The sequence below is a fragment of the Syngnathus acus genome, chromosome 1, assembly GCF_901709675.1.
Source record: "Syngnathus acus chromosome 1, fSynAcu1.2, whole genome shotgun sequence".
Classification (NCBI taxonomy): Eukaryota; Metazoa; Chordata; class Actinopteri; order Syngnathiformes; family Syngnathidae; genus Syngnathus; species Syngnathus acus.
Window position 1 is genome coordinate 575,932 of NC_051087.1, and position 19,808 is coordinate 595,739.

General features: G+C 48.7%; 4 protein-coding genes and 1 long non-coding RNA gene across 8 annotated transcripts; 2 read left to right on the forward strand and 3 right to left on the reverse strand.

Moving 5' to 3' along the window:
• Positions 1–1,451: 1,451 nt before the first annotated feature.
• On the reverse strand, positions 1,452–9,284 carry LOC119120619 (GTP-binding protein 1-like). Of its 4 annotated transcripts, XR_005097552.1 has the most exons (16): positions 9,195–9,284; positions 8,708–8,893; positions 8,098–8,209; positions 7,853–8,033; positions 7,596–7,779; positions 7,366–7,530; positions 7,162–7,285; positions 6,809–6,923; positions 6,580–6,724; positions 6,293–6,475; positions 6,089–6,224; positions 5,669–5,847; positions 5,476–5,610; positions 4,922–5,127; positions 4,708–4,828; positions 1,452–2,863 (listed from the first exon to the last, which is right to left on the reverse strand). XR_005097552.1 is itself a non-coding variant. In XM_037247673.1 (14 exons), the coding sequence occupies exons 2-14, from the start codon at positions 8,885–8,887 to the stop codon at positions 4,999–5,001; spliced, it is 1,968 nt and encodes a 655-aa protein (XP_037103568.1). In that variant the 5' UTR covers positions 8,888–8,893; positions 9,195–9,284; the 3' UTR covers positions 4,437–4,998. The 4 variants fall into 4 exon arrangements, 1 of the variants encoding a protein (XP_037103568.1); XR_005097550.1 differs by having other exon boundaries at positions 1,453–2,863; positions 4,708–5,127; XR_005097551.1 differs by lacking the exon at positions 1,452–2,863 and having other exon boundaries at positions 4,437–4,828.
• Positions 9,285–9,793: 509 nt separating this feature from the next.
• Positions 9,794–11,467, forward strand: lgals2b (lectin, galactoside-binding, soluble, 2b). The gene is made up of 4 exons (XM_037247723.1): positions 9,794–9,924; positions 10,664–10,737; positions 10,809–10,968; positions 11,134–11,467. Exons 1-4 carry the CDS (start codon positions 9,922–9,924, stop codon positions 11,278–11,280), a joined length of 384 nt encoding a protein of 127 aa, XP_037103618.1. The 5' UTR covers positions 9,794–9,921; the 3' UTR covers positions 11,281–11,467.
• A 72-nt stretch (positions 11,468–11,539) lies between these two features.
• On the reverse strand, positions 11,540–13,985 carry LOC119120638 (urotensin-2 receptor). The gene is made up of 2 exons (XM_037247710.1): positions 13,314–13,985; positions 11,540–13,113 (listed from the first exon to the last, which is right to left on the reverse strand). The coding sequence occupies exon 2, from the start codon at positions 13,026–13,028 to the stop codon at positions 12,021–12,023; it is 1,008 nt and encodes a 335-aa protein (XP_037103605.1). The 5' UTR covers positions 13,029–13,113; positions 13,314–13,985; the 3' UTR covers positions 11,540–12,020.
• Positions 13,986–14,074: 89 nt separating this feature from the next.
• Positions 14,075–17,525, reverse strand: zgc:92360 (uncharacterized protein LOC436988 homolog). The gene is made up of 11 exons (XM_037247698.1): positions 17,212–17,525; positions 16,490–16,620; positions 16,322–16,413; positions 16,095–16,177; positions 15,809–15,921; positions 15,572–15,718; positions 15,409–15,492; positions 15,056–15,118; positions 14,671–14,742; positions 14,220–14,448; positions 14,075–14,144 (listed from the first exon to the last, which is right to left on the reverse strand). Exons 1-11 carry the CDS (start codon positions 17,282–17,284, stop codon positions 14,116–14,118), a joined length of 1,116 nt encoding a protein of 371 aa, XP_037103593.1. The 5' UTR covers positions 17,285–17,525; the 3' UTR covers positions 14,075–14,115.
• LOC119120653 lies at positions 16,588–17,009 on the forward strand. Its single transcript, XR_005097557.1, has 2 exons — positions 16,588–16,684; positions 16,906–17,009. It is a non-coding gene; the product is annotated as an uncharacterized LOC119120653 (long non-coding RNA).
• Positions 17,526–19,808: the final 2,283 nt, after the last annotated feature.

Sequence of the window (19,808 nt, forward strand, 5' to 3'; positions counted from 1 at the left end):
GTTAAAAGCCCGCGTCCGTTTACAAGTTGTTGAGCCGGCGGCGAGCTCATTCATTTTTCAGCCTTGAACAAACCAAGTTGTGTCTTGTAAATATTTCACCGATCCCCGGCGGCGTCTCTTCCTTCGTTCCTTTCTTCCTCCCCCGCCTTCTCGCTTTCACCGCCGAACGTGTTGGACAACGACGTTGTCGCCGGGCCCTGACGCGACATCGGCGGCGGCGCTATATTTTTAAGACGCGCTGATTTATTGATGGCTTCCCCCCTGGAGTGCAACACGGCGAGCGTCTTGTACCCGTTATATCGCCATCTGCTGGATGAGGTAGAGCACCGCGCAGCCAAGCGACCAGTCAATTGACGTCCGAACCAAAAAGCCAAGCCTAGCAACCAACAAACCCAATTTTCCTGGCCTGTAACTAGTAACCCACCAAAACGACCTTATAAATAAAATGTATTATTATTATTATTATTATTAAAACGTCTCGGCCATGAGAGATGACACGTCGGGTCTCGTTTTTGTCACTCTGCCGTCGGGGCGACTCCTCTCCTCATTTGCATGTTGCTGCTCGCGCTCCGGGCGTGTGTCAGTTCCTTTAAGCCGGGCTTTGAAAGACGCTGGTGTCGCTAACCTGCGTTAGTATCGACGATACGTACGTGCTGGAAGGCCCCGCCCTCTCGAAAACGCATCTCCTTCAGTGCAATCAACAAGAAAATGAGAATAAGTGCAGCCATTTAACGACACGGGAGGAAGTGAAACGGCGCTACCTGTGTACTCGCAATTGCGCGGAAGCTCGTCAAAGCGTCGCAATCTAATTAAACACATTGCTTTTCCTCTGGACTTGTTTATTTGTTTGCTTGCGTGTTGGATTGCTTTCATTTGCACTCAACGGGAAAGTAATCACGCACATTGATCACCCGCATGCGCTACAATATTAACGCTAGCGCTAACTTAGCTCCCCCGGTGTATCGACATTCAAGAGTTTTTATTCGCCATGTTTGAGCGTGCCAAACAAGGAATTTGACTTCGGTAAATCACAGCCTCTGTTCAACATTGAGGTGACTAACAACATTCAAAGTCCAAAGCAATGTTTAATATTTTCGTTTGTTGTCATTGATTGTATGGCCGACATCTTTTTCAAAGTGGCCAACAAACGGACGGCGGTTGGCCAACTGGCGCTATGAGCGGCGCGGCTGCCACGTTGGCGCCGTCCGTGCGTGCGTTGGCGGGCCGGCTAACACGCTAATGCCGTGATTAGCTCTTTGTGACTTCATTAACTTTACGAGGGCTGGCATTGCAAATAAACGTCGGAGCGCTTACCAGACGATTGTGGCTGCAAGCTGCTGCCTGTTTTACAGCTCCGACAATGAACCACCTGCGAGCGCGAGTGTGCGGGCGGCCGGGCGTGCACTGGGTTGAAACCGCCGCCAATCAAAACCAAATTGTGGGGAGAGAACGTCGCCTTTGGATGGAGGGTCGAGCGCTAACGCTAATGCTGCCTCATTGTGTCTGAACCGGCCAAAGGTGAAAATTCCCGCAGCAAGCACACAAACTGAAAGAGTTTGCTTTTTCCTAGGCTTTTCCAGATACAAAATGGAGGACCATGAAAGCGCCATGTGAGTTTTGTGCCTTTAGCGGCCAAGCGTTAATGGTCAGGACTGGTGAGCCAAGAGGCTGCCCCCTGGTGGCCGTCCACAACCATGCATGCGGGACAAACGGGTGAATGAAAACAAACACGAAGAAGCTCTTCCTTTGTCTGCTTTTGTCCCATTTGTCGTTTGTTTGAAGCCTTAATTAGCGAGTCCACAAAACGCCTTATGAGGGTGACGGTAGGCGAAAGAATAGAAGCCTTCAAAACTGCACGGGAACAATCGTTCCAATTATGCCACCTTTTGTCTTTTTGCCGCGAGGACGCTGAGGCTGTTGCCACGGTGACGCTGCTCTCTTTGCCGTGAGAAGGCTTGCGATTGGGAAAGAGGAAAAAAAAAAAAAAAAAAAAACCTCATCCGCAGATAAATGACAGCTTTGCAGGCTTTCACAAAACTGCGCTGAAGCGTTTTAGCCAATTCTAGCTTGCAACGTCTTTTCATGATTCCCAACACTTGCAAGGGTCAGGGGTCAAAGAATAGCGTCAGCACTCATTAGCGCTCCAAATTTGGCAGCTAAGCGACATGACGCTGAAACAATTAGTCGATCAAATACATTTCACATGGCTTTGTCAGATAACCCTGAGAATGAAAACATGTTCATTGAGTACTATAAAAGCTCCAAAGCATGTTTTAGTTGGATCTAAAGTTTACTTCCTCGATGGTTCTGATGTCTTTGATGTTAACGAAATGGAGTAAATGTGCTCAAAAGGAGGTTAACAAAATGTCTTTGAACACTCAAAATGGTCTCCGGTGAAAACATGGATGTTGCTGTCAAACCCTAACCCTCGTTTTAAACCCTACTTTGGAACCCAAACTCTAGTTTGAACCCCTAACCCTAGATTCAACCCCTAGTTTGAAACCACAGCCGCTGAAGCGTAGCTCGGGTAGATCAAATACGTTGATCTGTCGTCTTGTTTTCGTCTCGTCTGGCGTTTTCAAGCAACCTGTCACACTTGCGTCGAGGCACAAACGCCTTCTCTGGCTTCTCCTTTTCTCTTGGCTTCTCCGATGGTTACTCTGTGTTTCTCTAATTGGTCTTCAGCGTCCACCCACCAGCTGTCTGCTAGCAGGGAGCCGCGCCGCTCCAAGCTAACCAATTAGCGTTCGACCCGCCGGGCCCTTCCGCCCCCTCCCCACCCTCAGACGGCCGGCGCCTCGCCGAAGAGCCCCTCGCTCCGGGTCAAACGGTTCCCTGTCGTCCAGCGTCAGCCTTAATGGACCTGAAACAGGTGGAGACGAGAGGGTCAGGGTCACGGTTGCACATCCAAGACAAACATCAAAGCGTGAGCGGCGACTAATGAAGAGCATTTAACGTCAGGCACGGCCCATCGATTTTTCGAAAGTTATATCGCCTTTGAAGTTTACAAAAATATATTTGCCTGTTCTCCAGATCTCCCATGGATGATAAAATGCACTTTGTGGAAGAAACACAAGCTGCTGCCTTCAAGGTTTGTTTATTTATTCATCTGGAAACAACTGGGGGTAAAATGGCTGCCGGCGTATACTTTAATCAGCAAACTTCTTTTTTTTTTTTCTCTTCCTTTCTTTCTACAGTAGCAGCATGATGAATCCAAACCGCCTTGTTAGCACTTTCTTAGCACTACACCAAAGAACCTGTGTGTGTGTGTGTGTGTGTGTGTGTGTGTAGTTTCCAATGGCCTTCACGCAGACATTTGCTAATAAATGAACAAATAGGAGCTTAAATGCATAGCTACGTGAATGCAAACACATAGTTTGAGTGGAAAAAAGGATTTTAGACAAATGGCTGAAGCTGTATCAGTAGGAATGATTTCACAAAGGTCCCGGACAAATTAGATGCTTAAACCGCATAAAAATACAACTTGGTTCTGTCTCCATTTTTAATTGGCACCATTTCGGAGCGGAGAAAAATAACGTTGTGTTCGAGTCATTTGTTACCCTTTGATTAAATTTGCATTCAGAGAGAAAGAACGTCGTGACTACACATCGCCATCAATTTTTATGATATGATAATGACAGTAGAAATGAAATACAATCTGTATTTGTATCACAGGCAAACACTGAATATTGATTAGAAATTGCGCAGCGATGCCACCTGCTGGCCGAAAGACAATTAGCCCTAGAAAAAAAATAATGTTCCCACTCATCGCTCATCAGGAAATCAAAGCACTTCAAGTGGTGAATATTTCAAAGGATTCAAACTAGTGAGGACAAAATCAATTATTCTAATCGGAGCTGCTACTCTTACCGCCTTTTTATATTTTTATTTTTTTGCTGAGAGCCTAATTCAATTATGCATGTGAGTCTTGATTTATGAAGACATTCATTTTGCGCTCCGCCAGATTTCATCCGCTTTTTTGGGGGCTTGTTTACCTCCGAGGCGGCTGATTAATTGTCGCATAATGTCGTCTCGCATCGCTAAAGACGTCGACGGAGTTGGATAAAGTTTGGGCGCAAGTTTGGCAGCGCTGGCAAACTTTCAAAACGATACGAAAACGACTGCAATCAATCATCATCACCTCATTCATTCAAGTCAAATTTATTTATATATATATATATTGTAATATAAATAAATTGACTGCATCTGTTTGTCAAAAAAAAGAATGCTGGCATTCATCCCAAAAGAACAAAAGTCATCAAAATGTCATGAAATATAATTTGTTACTTGGTTTTCCTGAAAAACGAAGACGATCATTCCATTTTCGAGGGGGTTCGCTTGTAAATGTAACCAACGAGATATCCTCAATTTGGAAGATGAGGAGGGAGAACACTTGAGAGAGGATCAAAAGCTGAAAGTACAAACAAGCGCTTGGCTTGTTTGTCACTGCAGCTTTATTTCAACGCATTGACAAGCCATTTCACTTAAATGCTGTCAATTTGACATACAAAGTGTGTCTAAAAACGCCAACTCTTTTTCTTCTTTTTCAAACATCAGGGCTGAACAAAGAACCCAGATTGCGTCATCTCGGAGAGGGGACGAGCTCCAAAACGTTTCACATTTGTGGACTGTTGGTGCATACCAGCAAGTTTGATGCATTCATTTACTGGTTGTTTTATCACAGACAAATGATTTAGCTTGAATTACCTGACATGTGTACCCCCGCCTTCATCAGTGTCACTGGTGTAGTCGTTGTGATGCGTCCTGATCAGCTGATGAATGAAGTACACGCCGAAACATGTCAGGGAATTCAACCTCAATCATTTGTCTGTGATCAAAGAACCAGGAAAATAATCTACAAGTGAAGACAAAATGAACGTAGTACAACTAAGTTTGATGCATATTTTGGCAGAAGAAATACTTTGCTGGTGATTTCTTGCGTTGACTTTGGCTGTGGTGCTACTGTGTTGGACGAGTGATGCTGCTGCGTATTTGCGTCTAAACGAGGCCCGCCGCCGCCGCCGCCATCGCGGCGCACACGGGCGCTGTCGTCGCCAGCACGTTGGCGCCTCCTTTCCCTCGGTGCCGCTGGCCACCCCGCCGTCGTCCTCCGCCTCCTGATTTGAGCTGGGGACAATCCCACAAAAAAAAAAAAGCTGACTTACAGCTCAAGTTGGAAGAAAATCTATTTTTTCCCCCAACCAGACTCTTAGAAGCCCACTTCTCATTTAAAAATGATATTTGAAGAAATATATAAGTATGGAAATAAATGGTTCATTTCATTCAAATAGGACTGTAACTGTAGGATTTTTTTCCGAATGGCTTATTAAAGAAGTCAGCACCTAAAAATGGACTTGAAATTAGAGCGTGTCAAGTCTTTTTTGTCTACTTGGGGTCGCCATTCTCACACTGGATAAGGTTTCCACAGCAGCTCCTCCTTGCAGTCTGAGCCTTCATTCAGACACGGTCACTTACCGGAAGCGCAGCAGCAGCGCCACCGCCAGGACTGGGCGGCCGCGTTTCCTCCGTGCCGTCCTTGTACATTTTCTTGCCGGCCAGCAACTTGGCCTGCTGCGCCTTCGCCGCCTGCGTGTTGACCGACTGCAGGAGCTGAAAGCGAATTTTTTTAGAGTCGGCGTTATTCAACACGGCCCTTGTGACAGCTCACCTTGGTGATGGTGCCCACGGCTTTGGTGCGGCCCTCCCGGAACACCAGCTTGTGCTCGCAGTGCAGGTACTCGGGCGTCTTGATGAAGCGGAAGTGGACGGCCGCCTTGTCGCCGGTCCGCAGGCAGTCCTTGCTCATGCTTAAGATGGTGGCGGTCTGACGGATGCTGCCGCAGTGGACTGACAGCGGGCAACGGAGAAATACTTCAATGGCATTATTGCGCAAGTCAAGATGATTCCGGAAGTGGCAAAGGCAAGGCAAGGCGGCGCGACCCCCCCGGGCACTCACCCGGGCACTCACTCGGGCACTCACTCACTCACTCACTCACTCACTCACTCACTCACTCACTCACTCACTCACTCACTCACTCACTCACTCACTCACTCACTCACTCACTCACTCACTCACTCACTCACTCACCCATGGCCTGGTAGCGCGGGGATATGGTGGTGGGGTGGTGCAGCACCAGGATCTCCGCCTCAAATTCCCAAGTGGCCTGCGGCATCAGTTTGGGGGACACCATCACCATGCCCTTGCGTATGGACGAGCGCTTGATCTAACAGGGCGAGTTGAAATGAAGAAGGTGGCAGCGAGTGGGCCGGGCTCAGACCTCCTCCCTCTCACCTTCTTGAGCGCAAAGGATGCCGTCTGCCCGCCGCGCACCTCCTTGACAGGCATTCTCTTGCGGTGGATGGACTTGACGGCGATAGGGATGAAAACGCCCAGCGGGTCGGGACCCAGGAGAAGCGTGTCGTTGAGTCGGATCACGCCGCGTAACGTCGTGCCCGACACCACCGTGCCCACGCCCTGGCGAGAAACCAGAGTCAGCAAATAGATGCGATCGTTCCTTCCTGCCACTAGGCGGCAGTAGTGGTCATTGGAAGCTTCCCAGTGTGTTTTTCCCCTCGCACCGGTACGGAATACGTGTCATCGATTTGGAACTCGGCGGGCTCGTCGTCGTTAAAAGCGGTCCTGGACGAGAGCAGGTTGAGGAACATCTTCAGGAGGTCGATGTTCTGGCCCGTCACGTTGGAGATCTGGAAGATGGGACACATCCTGGAAGACAACAGCGGGCACGGCCCATCTTTCAAGTGTTGATAGACACACGGGCAGGGACGGCGCGGCGCGGCGCGAGCTCACCTCTCCGAGCTGAAGTTGGACGCCGTGACGATGACGTCGTCCTTGTTCTGCACCAACACGGGAATCTTTCTGCAGCCGGGAGATTTTAATAGCCGCTGGAGTAATTTCAGGGTTTCTGGAGTCAAGAATAATAATGGGAAGTTGGACCGATAAAAGCTCTGGCGGTTCAGATTTGACCATGCGGAGTAATCTGAAGCTATCATTAAAAAAAAAAAAATCCACGCATTTCTGATCAACCCATTTCGTGTCCACATTTTTGCCTTTTTCTTCTGTATAATTTGCAACTAGTACGTGTATGGATCGACACGAAATGGCTGCATTCCACCAATTGCGCACAAACCACGCCGACGCACCTTGCAGTATGTTGGCCGGACACATGTCGATCTTGGTGACCACGGCAAACACGGGCACGTTTAACGCTAGCGCCAGACCCAGGTGCTCTTTGGTCATGCCCACGATGCCGGCATTGCTGCCCACCTGGAAACAAAAAATGCAGAGTTTGGATCTACGCACGGCACCAGCGAGCGGGAAAACCTTTGATCGGTCAGCAGCCTCACCATGAGCATGCAGAAGTCGGGCAGGTGTCCGGTCATGCCGAAGACGGTGGTCTTCAGGTACTTCTCGTGGCCCGCCAGGTCGATGAAGGTGACCACCTTGGAGGACTTTTCGCAGATCTCGGTCCAGTCCAGGCTGCCGCCGTGGCTGTCGGGCTTGTTGACCACCTGGGGCGAGGCTTCGGAAGGGTGGGTCGACTTGACGAGAGACTTCACCGGGCCGCGTACCGTACCTGTCCCTCGTGGTCGAAGCCCAGGATGTCGTTGCCCACGCTGCTGGTCCTGCCGCTCTCCATCTCGTGCTTGTGCCGAAAGAGCTTCTGGCGCGCGAAGCCTCGACCGTTGTCCAGCTCGCCGTGGGTCAGCACGCCCAGCAGCGTGCTCTTGCCGGCGTCCACGTTGCCCACCACCGCCACTCTGCGCAAACAAACCCGCTTGGCTTGATTTCCGTGGCACCTGCAGCGAAGCTAAACATTAGCCTGGCTCCCACCTGACTTCCAGGAAGTCCTGCTCGCCCACGCGGCGGCGGATGAGGAAGTCGCAGATCTTGCCGCCCACCTCCGTGCGCTCCCTCAGCAGGATGAGGTCGGCCTCCACTTGCTCACACAGCGATTGCACGGTGGCTACCGACGCCTCTGTGTCGCGGTCGCTCAGACCGTAGTCGCCGCCGTCTGTGGAGCACGGCATGGGAAAATCCGCCACGGTGTTACATTGGATCAAGTTGGACAATCTTACCCGAGCCCATCCCCACGACAAAAATGGTCTCGCCGCAGCCTTCGTCGAGCCGCGCTCGTAGGTGTCGCTGCAGCGCGTCGTACTGCTCCCCTGTCGGACTCACCAAGACCATCTGGAAGAGAAGAATGGAGATGAATTATCTGCGTACATCAGCAAAAGAATGATGAGAATCAGCATGGAGTGACAACAATCAGATGGACCAATTTTGCCATTTTTAGTTTCTATATCACAAATGTGACAGGAAAAACAACCATTTGAAATGTCTTTTGGGGGGGAAAAAACAAACTTTTATCATGCGTTTAAAACATTTGACAATCTTAAATCTGTCATTAGCTGACGTGGCCACACTTGCAACTCTGTCCTCGATTCAATGAATTGCCAATCAATACATTACTCATTATGAATGATTGCCCAAGTATGTATGTGCTACAACACCAGGGGTCTCTCGAGTCCGACATGTGGTGTCCCTCATAATTTATCAGGCGAGTGGACGTGTCACTTGTCTCGTATTTCACTGCCAGCACTCAACATGTGACGTGAACATATGGAAAAGTATTGGACAAATACATCCATAACACTGAAAAAGTTGATCATCTGAAGAGGAGCCTGCCTTGTTGCTCAAATCCAAAACATCGTCGGTGCCCTCGGGATCCTCGAAGCTCTCTCCCCCGCATGCATGGACGTCTGCGGCGGCGGCGGAGAAGCCCCGATCCGGGGCGAACATGGAAGCGGGCACCGTGCACTCGGCGGCGGCTACTGGTGCTGCTCCTGTCGTCAGGGACGACGCCATGATTTTCTGTCACGAAAAGAGCATGAGAAGAAGAAGAAAAAGAAAAAAAAAACTTGATAAGCCCACGGCCGCCCGCTTTTAGTCCTTAGCCGCTATTTCGCTTAGTATTTGCTCAAGTTCAGTTAAGTTTAGCCAACGAGCTAATGTTACACACACTAAACAGGATTAAAAACTTGTGGTGTCATTTCATGTCAGTTGCTTAGTCACTGATTAATGTCCAAACAGTTGACGAATCGACACATAAGTATTTTTGGACTACTTTGGGTTTGAATGGAGGCATACTTAAAAAAAAAAAGTTGTTAGCTACCTGCTTTAGCTTCAACTTGTTTACTAGCTTGGATCGAGTGCCAGTGTGAGTTGGGGGCTAAAAAACGCCTATGGTAAAGATTAGCTCACACCATTGGCTGAAATATCCTTGGGTAACGCCCACTGTCTTTGGGATCAGCCAATGAGGTGTAACGTGAAATTCAGACTTTTCGGCGCATGTTTGTTGACAGTTGCGTGCGCGCTTGACAAAAAAAAAAAAAAAAAAAAAAAACAGGAGTAAAAAAACTAGATAATGAAGTGAAACAAAAAAAGTGACCACATAGTACCTTTGGGTGACGCCCAGCATTTTGAGGTTGGTGTCTCTGGCTTGTACGTGACGTCAGAAATCCGCCGACCGCCTTTCAAGCGCACCAATGTGAAGCAAAATTTAAAAATAGCAATTGAAAAATAGTACGACAAAAATTCAAGCTTTACCTATTTTCCAACAATACTGATTAGACTCATTGTTTCATATTGAATTTTATTTGAAGTATCTAGCCTGTCACTTTATTTCATTGACTTAAACCCAATAGTGTATGTAATGTAATACTTTTTCTTGACTTTGACTGGGGCCTGGTTGGCAGGAAAATGTTTTTTCTACCTCGACACTTCATGCCCCCCACCCCTCCCACTTCCCACATCACCTGCGCTATATAAACCTCAGAAGCGGCCATCGCGGTCTCTTGTCACTCGAGTCACGAGCCGCTCAAGAACACCAAGCAGCCAAGATGGTAAGTGGTCCACTCGTATTCATTTCGGGCATTCCTCGTTTTGATTTTCTCTAATAATTCATCTTGAATTAAAAAGGAATGACGTTCCCTTTTCCATAACATAGGCTCCGTTGAAGGAAGTAACTGTTCATTTCCCAATGGTGATGCTAATCTCAACGGTTCTCTCATCGTGCGCTTCATTTTCCATCCACCCATTTCATTCATTCAAACATTGTGAGGTGGATGATCTAAAGTGTTGAACTGTCAGTAAAAATTCATTGTAAATACTCCCCGATAATTAGGAAAGACTGCATAAAGCCGTAGATCCAATCTTATATGTGAGTGCGGTCCAAGAAACAGCAAAACAATCAATCAATCAATCCGTCAAATATATAAATAAAGCATGAAATATGTTATAAGCCTGGAAAGACCCAATGTAAGCTAGTATATATATTGTTATAGGTGGAGCACAGATGGTTTATGTCTTTATGGTTTTATGTGATGCGGTGTACAAACGGCAAGTTCCTGTTTCCAGAGATGATTATGTGGTGACCTGGTTGATCATCAACACGGATGATAAGAACACCTTGCGTAAATATTAGCGGACAGTAGAGTTGAATTGTTGCCCTGAGCACGCGGGCATTGGCTCAACTCATGTGAATAGAAGTAGAATCCGGGTTAAGGTGAAGAAAATGCACTGTCCGTCTGTCCATCCATCCATCCATCCATCCATCCATCCATCCGTCTTTGTCCATCACAGAAAGTCATGGGCATGAGCTTTAAGGAAGGGCAGGAGTTCAAGATCCGTGTCAAGCCCAAAGATGACTGCAACAGGTCAGTCCCCCGAACAATCGACCGGATCCAACACAGTCGCTTCGGCTTCACGTCTTTTCACCATCTTTCAGATTCAGCATCAATATCGGCCACGACTCGGACAACATCGCGCTGCACTTCAACCCGCGCTTTGACCAGAGTGCCATCATCTGCAACTCCATGTCGGGAGGCTCCTGGGGCGACGAGCACCGCGACGACAACTTCTGCTTCTCCCACGGCGAGGAGAGCAAGGTACCGCACGCAGTGGTTTTATTAGCCTGTCGCGCAACTATGCTAGGTCAAAAGCCACGTGATCACACCCTACTTTATTGGGCCATAAAAAGCCCTTTCAAAAGCTACAGTCTCATTTCACATTTCCAAGTTCAGTAAGGACTTTTTTTCCCCCTTGTCTTCCAGTTCTACATCAACTTCAACAACGAAGAGTTCATCATCAAGTTGCCCAACGGCTCCACAATTACTTTCCCCAACCGGCTGGCCGACGTCAAGTACAATTACTTTGATGTCGCTGGCGAGGCCAAGATCGTCGGCATGAAGATCAAGTAGAGAGTCGGTGGAGGAAAAAAACCCTAACGTGACTCATCGTCAACCATCCTGGCTCTCCTGGACAGCTTGGGAGGATGTCTTTGACCTTGGAACCATCTTGTAATGACAAGAAAACGCCACAAGAGGAAGTCAGACAACGGCCTGGTTCAATAGTCGACAGGTTTGTGAATAAATACGATTAAAATTGGACAAAGTCTTTTGGTTTTTTTTTGTTTTTTTTACACACAGGTCAATCGCAACATAGTTATTGTTAAAGTCAATCATTTAACTTAATTTACTTTCAAATTAAAAGCGGGATTAAAAGTAATAAATGTGTCAATGTTGTGCCCAGTTTTGGCTCCATTTTAGGGAGTAGCTGGGAAAAGGCTACCCTGGAGGGCTTATTCAGTCGTGTTTGCGTTACGTGACAAAACAAACCTGAGAGAAAAAAAAAACAACCAATGGGCCCGTGAGATAATTAGCAGGAGGACTCCAAAGAGTGGGGAGAGGCCGAGGAATGTAGCACAGCGTGATGACATTCCCGCAAAGAAGAATGTATGTGGGAAACTCAAACACCACTTCAGCAATCTAATTTAATCGGCAATATTTTTCGTCACAGAAATGAACAGTAAAATGTTACATTGCAAAAAATAGATATATAAAAGTGACTCATTTTGCAAGATTCTGAACTTTTTTTGCCGGTTGTCAGTCTTGGGATTGAAATAGATGAGGTAAGTCAACTCAAGAGAGTTTTCAAGCCTTCAATGGGAGTCCCGAGGGGGCGGGCTTTCGCTCATCTGGATCCTGCTGCCGCTCACTGTGGACTGGCTTTTGTGCGCCAGGTAATCCTTGTAGTTTCTGGTGAGCAGCGTGTAGAGGAAAGGGTTGACGCAGCTGTTGCCGTACGTCAGACAGGTGACAAAAAAGTTGACGTAGTTGTGAGTGGCCGGGGACAGAGCCTTGAGGGACTCCGGCGAGAAGAGCTGAGTCAGCTGCCAGCCCCAGAAGGGCAGGAAACAGGCCCAGTAGGCCAGCACAATGCTGAAGATCATGACGGCCACACGCTGTTTGAGGCCTCGCCGGCGGGCCGAGCGTCCCGCCAGCCGGGCCTGCGTGGCCCAGTAGCGCCTGGCGAGGCCCGCGTACAGCGACACCATGACCAGACCCGGGACCAGAACGCTGGTCAGGAACAGGACGCCCGCGTAGGCCTTGAAGGCCTCCCGGGTCCACGTGGGGAAGCACATCCGCTTCACCACGCCGGCCGGAGACGGCTTGTCCCGCTTGAGTCGGATCATGACCATCATGGGCAGAGTGAGCGCGAAGGCCGTGGCCCAGATGACGGCCGCCGCCGTCTTGCGGCTGCGCGGGGACGAGTCGCGGGCGCTCATGGGCCGCGCCACGGCGCGGTAGCGCTCCAAGCTCATGGCCGCCAGGATGAAGACGCTGGCGTGCATGGTGAGCAGGTCCAGACTGAGCAGCACCCGGCAGCCGGCGTCCCCGAAGAGCCAGTCGTGGGCAAAATAGGTGACCACCACAAAGGGGATGGTGGACAGGTAGAGCAGGTCGGCCAGCGCCAGGTTGGCCACGTAGATGTAGACGGAGCCCGTGCGGCGCAGCGCCGCCGAGCGCGTGATGGCCAGCGTGTACGCGTTGCCCGCCGTGCCCAGGAGCCACATGACCGTCAGGGTGGCGCCCAGCAGGGACGTCACCCACAGGCCGGCGCCCTCTGAGGGGCCTCCCGACGACGCATTGCTGCCATTGGAGTTCATTGCCGCTTCGAATCGGATGACGTCATCTGGGATGAAAATGCTTCCGAGAAAACCTGCACACTAAATCCTACATGCAAAGAAATAGCTTGTAAATATGGGTTTTCATTGAGCAATGTCATATGGTGATAATTCCCATTCATTTTTTTCATAGAGTCGTTTTACTGCAGTTGCCTTTTTTTTTCATTTGCAAACTTTTTTCAAATTCTACACTTTGCAATAGTGAGCATTCTACACAGTGAACGACAAGATAACAATGACACCGTCAAAAAGTGCGAGGAAAATCACCGTGGCGGCGGCAAGCGCGACGAGTCCCGATCATGTCCGATTTGTGGCTTCGTCCGTGCAATCTTGTGGCCCCGTCCGTCACCTCATGGGCTGCGTCTCCGCTTGACTTTTGTCGCTCGCTCGCTCGGGTGTTGAAGCGCCGTTGCTGCACCGGCCCCCCGCCCGCCCACCCGCAGCTCACCAGCACCAATGGCAACTTTGGGACAGCCTCAACTCTTTGTTGAAATATTTCGTTGAGTATTCGAGGAATGCACACCGCATAGATTGAGTTTGCAAGGGTTAAAAACAGGTAAAACAAACCTCCCAAAAAGTTGTATTAGCGTCATGACTTTTTTTTTTTTTTTTTTATGAAACAATGGTTTTATGTTATTCACTGCGCTTGCTCTCGCTCGAATTCCATGTTAAAGCTGTCCCAACTCCAAAATTACACGTTGCGGCTATATTTAAATTAAATACGAACATAATGCACGATTGAAAAGAAAACATGTTTTAAATATTTGATTCTCTGGCTAATAATTAGGAACAGGGACCGCACCCCAAACAAATGTAAAAGCCGAGAAACTGCTTTATTAAGTTTGACTTATTAATATGTTTACAAATAAAATGTAAGAGCAACTCCTCCAAAAAGTAATACAAAAAAATCTAAAAAAAAAATGGGGAAAGACTTAAGGGTTTAAAAAGAGCCACTAGGTGGCACTGTTGAACGCGAGCGATGAATGGACCACTTTTTGCCTTTTATCGCCAGTCCGCTTTTTTTTTCCTTAACACCAAAATGTTAATGGGCAATCCGCTGCTGGGTCAATCAATGTCTGTGCTTCAACAAAGCCTCCACTGGAAAGAGAACACAAACGTCCAAAAATGAGCTGATATATCATATTTCAACATTTGGCGACAATTGGCTCTTACTGGTGTACTCCTGGGGGGACATCTGAGCGCTCATGACGTCATTGAAGAGCTTGAGCCAGTCGTGCTGCTCGGCCTCCGACTCGCAGGTGAACAGGAAGCAGCGGTCGGGCGTGACGATGGTGATGCCGTGCCGCCAGGCGCCGTTGCAGTAGGTGCCGGCGGGTAGGCCGGCCGAGACGCTGTAGTGCTCCTTGCTGCCCAGGAAAACCTCGCCCTTGGCGAAGGCGTCCTGCGAAGGCAAAACAGGCTCACAGCCGACTGCTTCGAGAAAGGCAGTCGAGGGAAAAACAGCAACATTTGCAAAAACATTGCGCATTTAGCTCAAAATGCTTTTCTCACTACACTTCTGTGACTTTGCCATTTTTTTTTCCAAAATCGGTTTGCAAAAAGAAAATCCAACACAACGTCATATCGTGAAATGAAAATTGGATGAAGTGTGTTGTTGGCCTACCAGAGGGTCCTTGTAGTACATGAGTCGTCGCTGGTCCAAAGTGAACCAACGTTTCTTGAAGCCTTCAGTTTGCTAGCAAAAAGGCAACCAAAAACAATAACATCAATCGGAACGCAGCCTTTTTTGTCATTTTACATTTCAAGTTTGCCGGCAAACGTTTAGCGCCGAGCTCGTCGAAGCCCGAATGGAACATCCGGAAGTGGTTTTTTTTTGGTCTGGCACATAATGGCGTCTTTACATCGACGGAGGGGGAATCTGAGTTTGAGTTAAGTGGCGGTTCAGGTTTCTCAAAGGCCAAATGTTGTGCAAGTCCTCTCAGGTTGGACTCGCTTGCTAGATGAGCGACACAGTCCAAATTCTTGTGCAATATGAAGAGTTGACCTACCCTGGGACCCGTCTTCTCCATGTAGCCCTCCTTCAGGAAGTTGCGGGTAAGTTTGGGGACCAGCTGAGAAAAAAAACAAAAAGTTGTTTTTTGGAGGCAAAATGGCTGCTTCAGGCCAAAACGGATGACTTCCTGTTCAACTTGGGCCTTGAGACTTTTTCAAGCGAAATGCCCACCCAGCCACCCAATTTTGTGCAAATAAGTCAATTGTTGTTGTCATTTTCCAGCTGTCCCAATGAATTCATCTTGAAAATGGCCAACTTCCTGTTCAATTTTGCCTATGTGTTCCCACAAGTTTATTTGGCGCGTCTTGACAGGTCCACTCATGGGGGCGCTATTGAGCGCATACAGACCTCGGCGTCCGTGGCTCCGGGAAAGGCCACCTTCATGTAGTGAAGCTGGACGGCTCGGATGGAATTGAACCAGTTGACGATCTCCTGCAAGGACGAGGCGAAGAATCAGGCCCAAAGCGCGAACCGCCCTGCCCCGCCCCGCCCCGCTAACGGTGAGGCGGACCTTGCCGCTGTCGTGGTAAAGGAAAATGTTGCGGGTGCTGTAGTCTTTGAGGTACGTGATCTGCAGGCCGTTGGGGTGGCCGATCTTGTCGGGCTGGAAGGTGGCGTTGATGCTGTCCACCTTGATCACCGCTTTGGGCTCCTTGGCCTGCAGCCAGAGCACAGCTCAAAAAAGCCATCTCAATCCTTGCCAGAATAAAGTTGGATTTTTTGTCATATGGCATGCACGTTTGCTTACATCGTGCTTGGTGAAGTACTTGAGCGTGCCCTCCCTCTCGGAGAGGACGAATCGCCTGCTGAGGAACTGCCCGTTGTCCCGCCCCCTTTTCATCAAGGCGCCGTCCCTGGTGGCTGCGGGGCCAAAGGTCATGCTAAGCACTGCTGTCACTTCTCTCCCAAGCTCAAAATAAGCATTTCATGACCACAAACATTGTCAAAATTCTCATGATTGCTACTTTTTAAAAATGGATGCAATATTAGAATTTTCTTTTTAAAAACGCCTTGATTTTTGCGCGTTGGCTTGCCTTCCTCATAGGTAAACTTGTTGCCGGGTTGGCTGAATTCCTTGCGCTCGTACTTTGCTCGTATCCATTGCTCCTTCAGGACCCTGATGGCATGAAAGCGACGTTACGCAGCATCAGAAAGCAAGCGCGAGCTCCTCACAAATCCGTCATTGGCAAATGTTGACTTAGCACGCTAGTAACAACGCTAACTCTCTCGCCGAACGATTGCCGACAACGTCTGTACTCACTGGCAGTCTTTGTGCGACGGCTTGTAATAGTAGACGGGAACGGCCGCCTCGTATTTGCTCTTCATCCGCTCGTTTCCCTTCTCCGCCATGAACTGTCCCGCAAAAAATAAAAAGGCAAAACAATATGAACGTGGACGGAGATGAATAGATGGGAAATGGTGTCGTTACCTGGATCTCGTGGTCCTCCCAGTGGGAAAGACTCAGAGACTTGACCTTGCTGACGTCGAGAATGTTGCGGTGGATTCCGGAACAGGCCAGACAGATGAAAACCCCCAACGAGGTGGAACCCCAGTCGGGATCTGCATGCAACAGACAACTCAGAGAAGGAAGGAGCCCAAGCTCTGCCCCCCCACCTCGAAATATGTTTTGAAAGCCAAAGTGTTATGTGTCCAAAATGAAGTTTCAGCTTTTGTAACAGGTTTTCTCACGATGCTCGTCACATGGCACCTTTTCCAACCAAAGCAAGTGTTTGAACTTGAAGCTTCATTGTCAAGCTTGACCAAATCTGGCGTGTCGGCTTGGACTTAAAGCTAAGACGTAATCAATGTGACGCAAACGTACTCCAGTGTCCATTTTTCAAGAAGGTGACGTGGTTTTTTTGGTCTTCCACCCACCAGCAAATATTTCACCGTCTGGCCTAAATATTTCCTTCAACGCCCATTTTGAAAGGCAAATCTCATTTTGATGTGGAAGAAAACGGAGGCTTCCTCGGCATGCCTGCACATATGAACCCAGGAGGGCGTGTGCAGCGTGTCCGGACTCGCACTAAACTTGAAATCCTTTTGGTGTTTCCACGTCGCATAACCCCCCTAAATGTTTTCCCACTCCAAAATGTTTTCTGGCAAGAAAAGTCACACAAGCGTTAGCAGAAAGAGAGTTGTGCTTCTCACCTGCTGCCCCGCAGTCTGCACAGGTGCCATTTCCTGGCCTCTGCAGGATTTCCCTGAGTGCCCGAGCGGACATGGTGGACAGACAAAAGTTTCTTCGTGCTAGAAGACAGAGAGAAACAAATGACGGTGGTCTGTGCAGGATGGTGGTGGTTGGGTCGGGGCGGGGAGGGGGGATTCTCCCAAGGTGTGTCTCCTCCTGGCTCCCCCGCCGGAAGTGCGCCTGACTGGACGAACACGATGACAAAGTCCTCACAGGGGACGCGCGTCCATGCTGGAGAGATGATGGCTGCGTAAATTCCACCAATGACGCAGCCTGTGAGCGCGCGCGCGCGCGCGTGGGTGGGTAACCCGATACCGTACAAGGAAGTGCATTGCAAAGGGTTGCAAGACTTGCTCCCCCCTCCCTCTGCTTCCCAACATGCATGTTGCACCTGAGGCCCAACAAGAATTTCAAATATATAAATAAACAACTTTAAATGTAAAACGATTCAATAGTGGGCCTCAAAGATGAAGTTATGCATAAACTGATAAATGATCCGTGCATCTCTTTGATGAATGGTTTGCTACCTGGTACATGTACAGCCGCCCCTGTCCGGCCACGTTCGGGATCCTTTGAGCCATCAGTAAAAATGAATGAATACCCTAGCCTAGCACTAGACTTCCTTTCTAGATGTCTTTCAGGCACGAATCCCTTTTTGTTAGTGCTTTACTTTTCCACGACACCACACTTCTGCTTTTCCCGTCACCTGACCAAAAGTCACCAATCAGGAGCTAGCAGTTTAGGCGGATGCAAGTGAATGAATAAAAGTGTAAATCATTTTCAAACAGGAATTTAGATATGTATTATAACAAATTAGCTTAATTTTCATACATTTCCAAACCTTACACGAGTACACTATGTAATATCACATGCGGCCAATAGGGGGAGACAGCGCACCATGTTTGGATTTCAACGGTGTCCGCGAGGCGCATTTATACATATAGATATAAATCATCACTGTTTATCATAGGACGACATTTTTACATCATCAATACAGACACATATTGAAGGAAATGAAAGGCACAGACAGTCCTGTCAAGCCATGAAATCACTTTAGATTCACACGATCAAAAGAAAGGCCCAAATCGATCAAACTCGTCTTTCATTCAGATTAAAAACATGATTTATTCCGTTTATGAGCTGTCACAGCGTCTTCATACGGAGGAAATGACATGATTCTTTTCCCGCTTAGCGAATCAGCTTGAGTGTCAGCTAACACATCCATGGTTCCAATCCAAGCTGTTGTCAGCTGTTATTCAATGAGAAATAGGAATCCGTTTTTGCTGCCCGCCCGAGCATCCTTCCCTCTGGATGATCCACCTTCACCCTGCGAGGCGGAGCGTTTATTTATTTGTTCATGCTGCTGGTGGAGGGCAAATTACTGGTCGTCATCTTGGTGGTGGGCTGAGGCTTAAAGCCGATATGATACTTTTTTTTTTAATATATTGCATGCGTGGCAAGCCTACGGTAAGCGCACCGCGTGGGTGTGACGAGGCGGATATCTTTGACCCACCCGTACGTGGTGAGGGGCCAAGTGCCAAGCTTCCTTTGGATTTCAAAGACTGACCCTGCGGCAACCTTGGGAGGAAATGCAGTGGGATGGACCACTGACGTTGGAGTTTCCAGAAAGCTCCGCCTCAAAAGTCAGACGGACGGACGGACGGACGGCGAGAAAATCACCTCGTGCTTGCAGATGTCGCGTGTTGAAACCTAGCTGGATGAGTCTGCACTAGAAGTTTTAAAACATTTTTTAGGAAAAGCATTGTCGGGCCATGAGAGCGACTAATGACTTGATCCAAAGCATCGAGGGAGCGAAATAACAAGGCGGGCGAGCGAGCGATCGACTTTGACTGGCAGTTGTGGGCGAGCCACGGGCCTCCGTCGCCGTGACAACCGGAAACTGCGCGCGCTTGTCAAAACAATCTTTGCGTGGAGCGCGAAGGCAGCTCGCCCGCTGAGCTCGTGGATGACTCCACTTAACTCATGACTTGATATTCGAGACGATAGCAAATGTCAGAGAACAACACATTTCAGCACCACCAGTGTGCTGAAATAGAGAAGGACGGAACTTTGAACTGGACACGTGAATGCTCCGATGAAAAGGATGTTCCAATCAACGAGCGACTTAGGCTCCTGGTGGAAGTGCCGACTCGAGGAGTGGACGTTAGACACTTTTACGCTAGGCCTTCTAGGATTTTCCTGCACTTAAAGATCTTGAAATACTCCCTATATTAAAACTAATCAGAACCGAACCATAAAATAAAAACAATTGCCAACTCAAACGAATTCAACTGTAAAAAAACAAAATGTAGCGTCATATAAAAGGATTCCAACGCTGCAAGTCAGAAAGCGTCTTGGACATGAAAATGGCGATGATGAGCTCACGACCCGATCCGTCCCAGCCCAGCCCGGCTCGCAGGTCTCGTACGGACAAGCTCTAATTGGCGGCGGAGGTCTCTCCCGTTCATGTCTTCTTCTTTCCTCTCGACCTGGCGAGCATCTGCTTCATTAGCGGCCCGCATCTGCCGGCCGGCCAGCCGACTTTCACCAAAATGAC

What these genes read in the sequence shown, in the direction of transcription:
- LOC119120619 (XM_037247673.1), bottom strand. Translation starts at nt 8,887, where the DNA reads ATGGCGTCGTCCCTGACGACAGGAGCAGCACCAGTAGCCGCCGCCGAG. An exon ending in TTTTGGATTTGAGCAACAAG is followed by an intron (nt 8,210 to 8,707) that starts GCAGGCTCCTCT and finishes CTTCTCTTCCAG; the next exon opens with ATGGTCTTGGTGAGTCCGAC. An exon ending in GCTTCGACCACGAGGGACAG is followed by an intron (nt 7,531 to 7,595) that starts GTACGGTACGCG and finishes GCCTCGCCCCAG; the next exon opens with GTGGTCAACAAGCCCGACAG.
- lgals2b (XM_037247723.1), top strand. An exon ending in CCCAAAGATGACTGCAACAG is followed by an intron (nt 10,738 to 10,808) that starts GTCAGTCCCCCG and finishes ACCATCTTTCAG; the next exon opens with ATTCAGCATCAATATCGGCC. An exon ending in CCCACGGCGAGGAGAGCAAG is followed by an intron (nt 10,969 to 11,133) that starts GTACCGCACGCA and finishes CTTGTCTTCCAG; the next exon opens with TTCTACATCAACTTCAACAA.
- LOC119120638 (XM_037247710.1), bottom strand. Translation starts at nt 13,028, where the DNA reads ATGAACTCCAATGGCAGCAATGCGTCGTCGGGAGGCCCCTCAGAGGGC.
- zgc:92360 (XM_037247698.1), bottom strand. Translation starts at nt 17,284, where the DNA reads ATGTCCGCTCGGGCACTCAGGGAAATCCTGCAGAGGCCAGGAAATGGC. An exon ending in GGGAGGACCACGAGATCCAG is followed by an intron (nt 16,414 to 16,489) that starts GTAACGACACCA and finishes TTTGCGGGACAG; the next exon opens with TTCATGGCGGAGAAGGGAAA. An exon ending in CAAGTTTACCTATGAGGAAG is followed by an intron (nt 15,922 to 16,094) that starts GCAAGCCAACGC and finishes TTGGCCCCGCAG; the next exon opens with CCACCAGGGACGGCGCCTTG.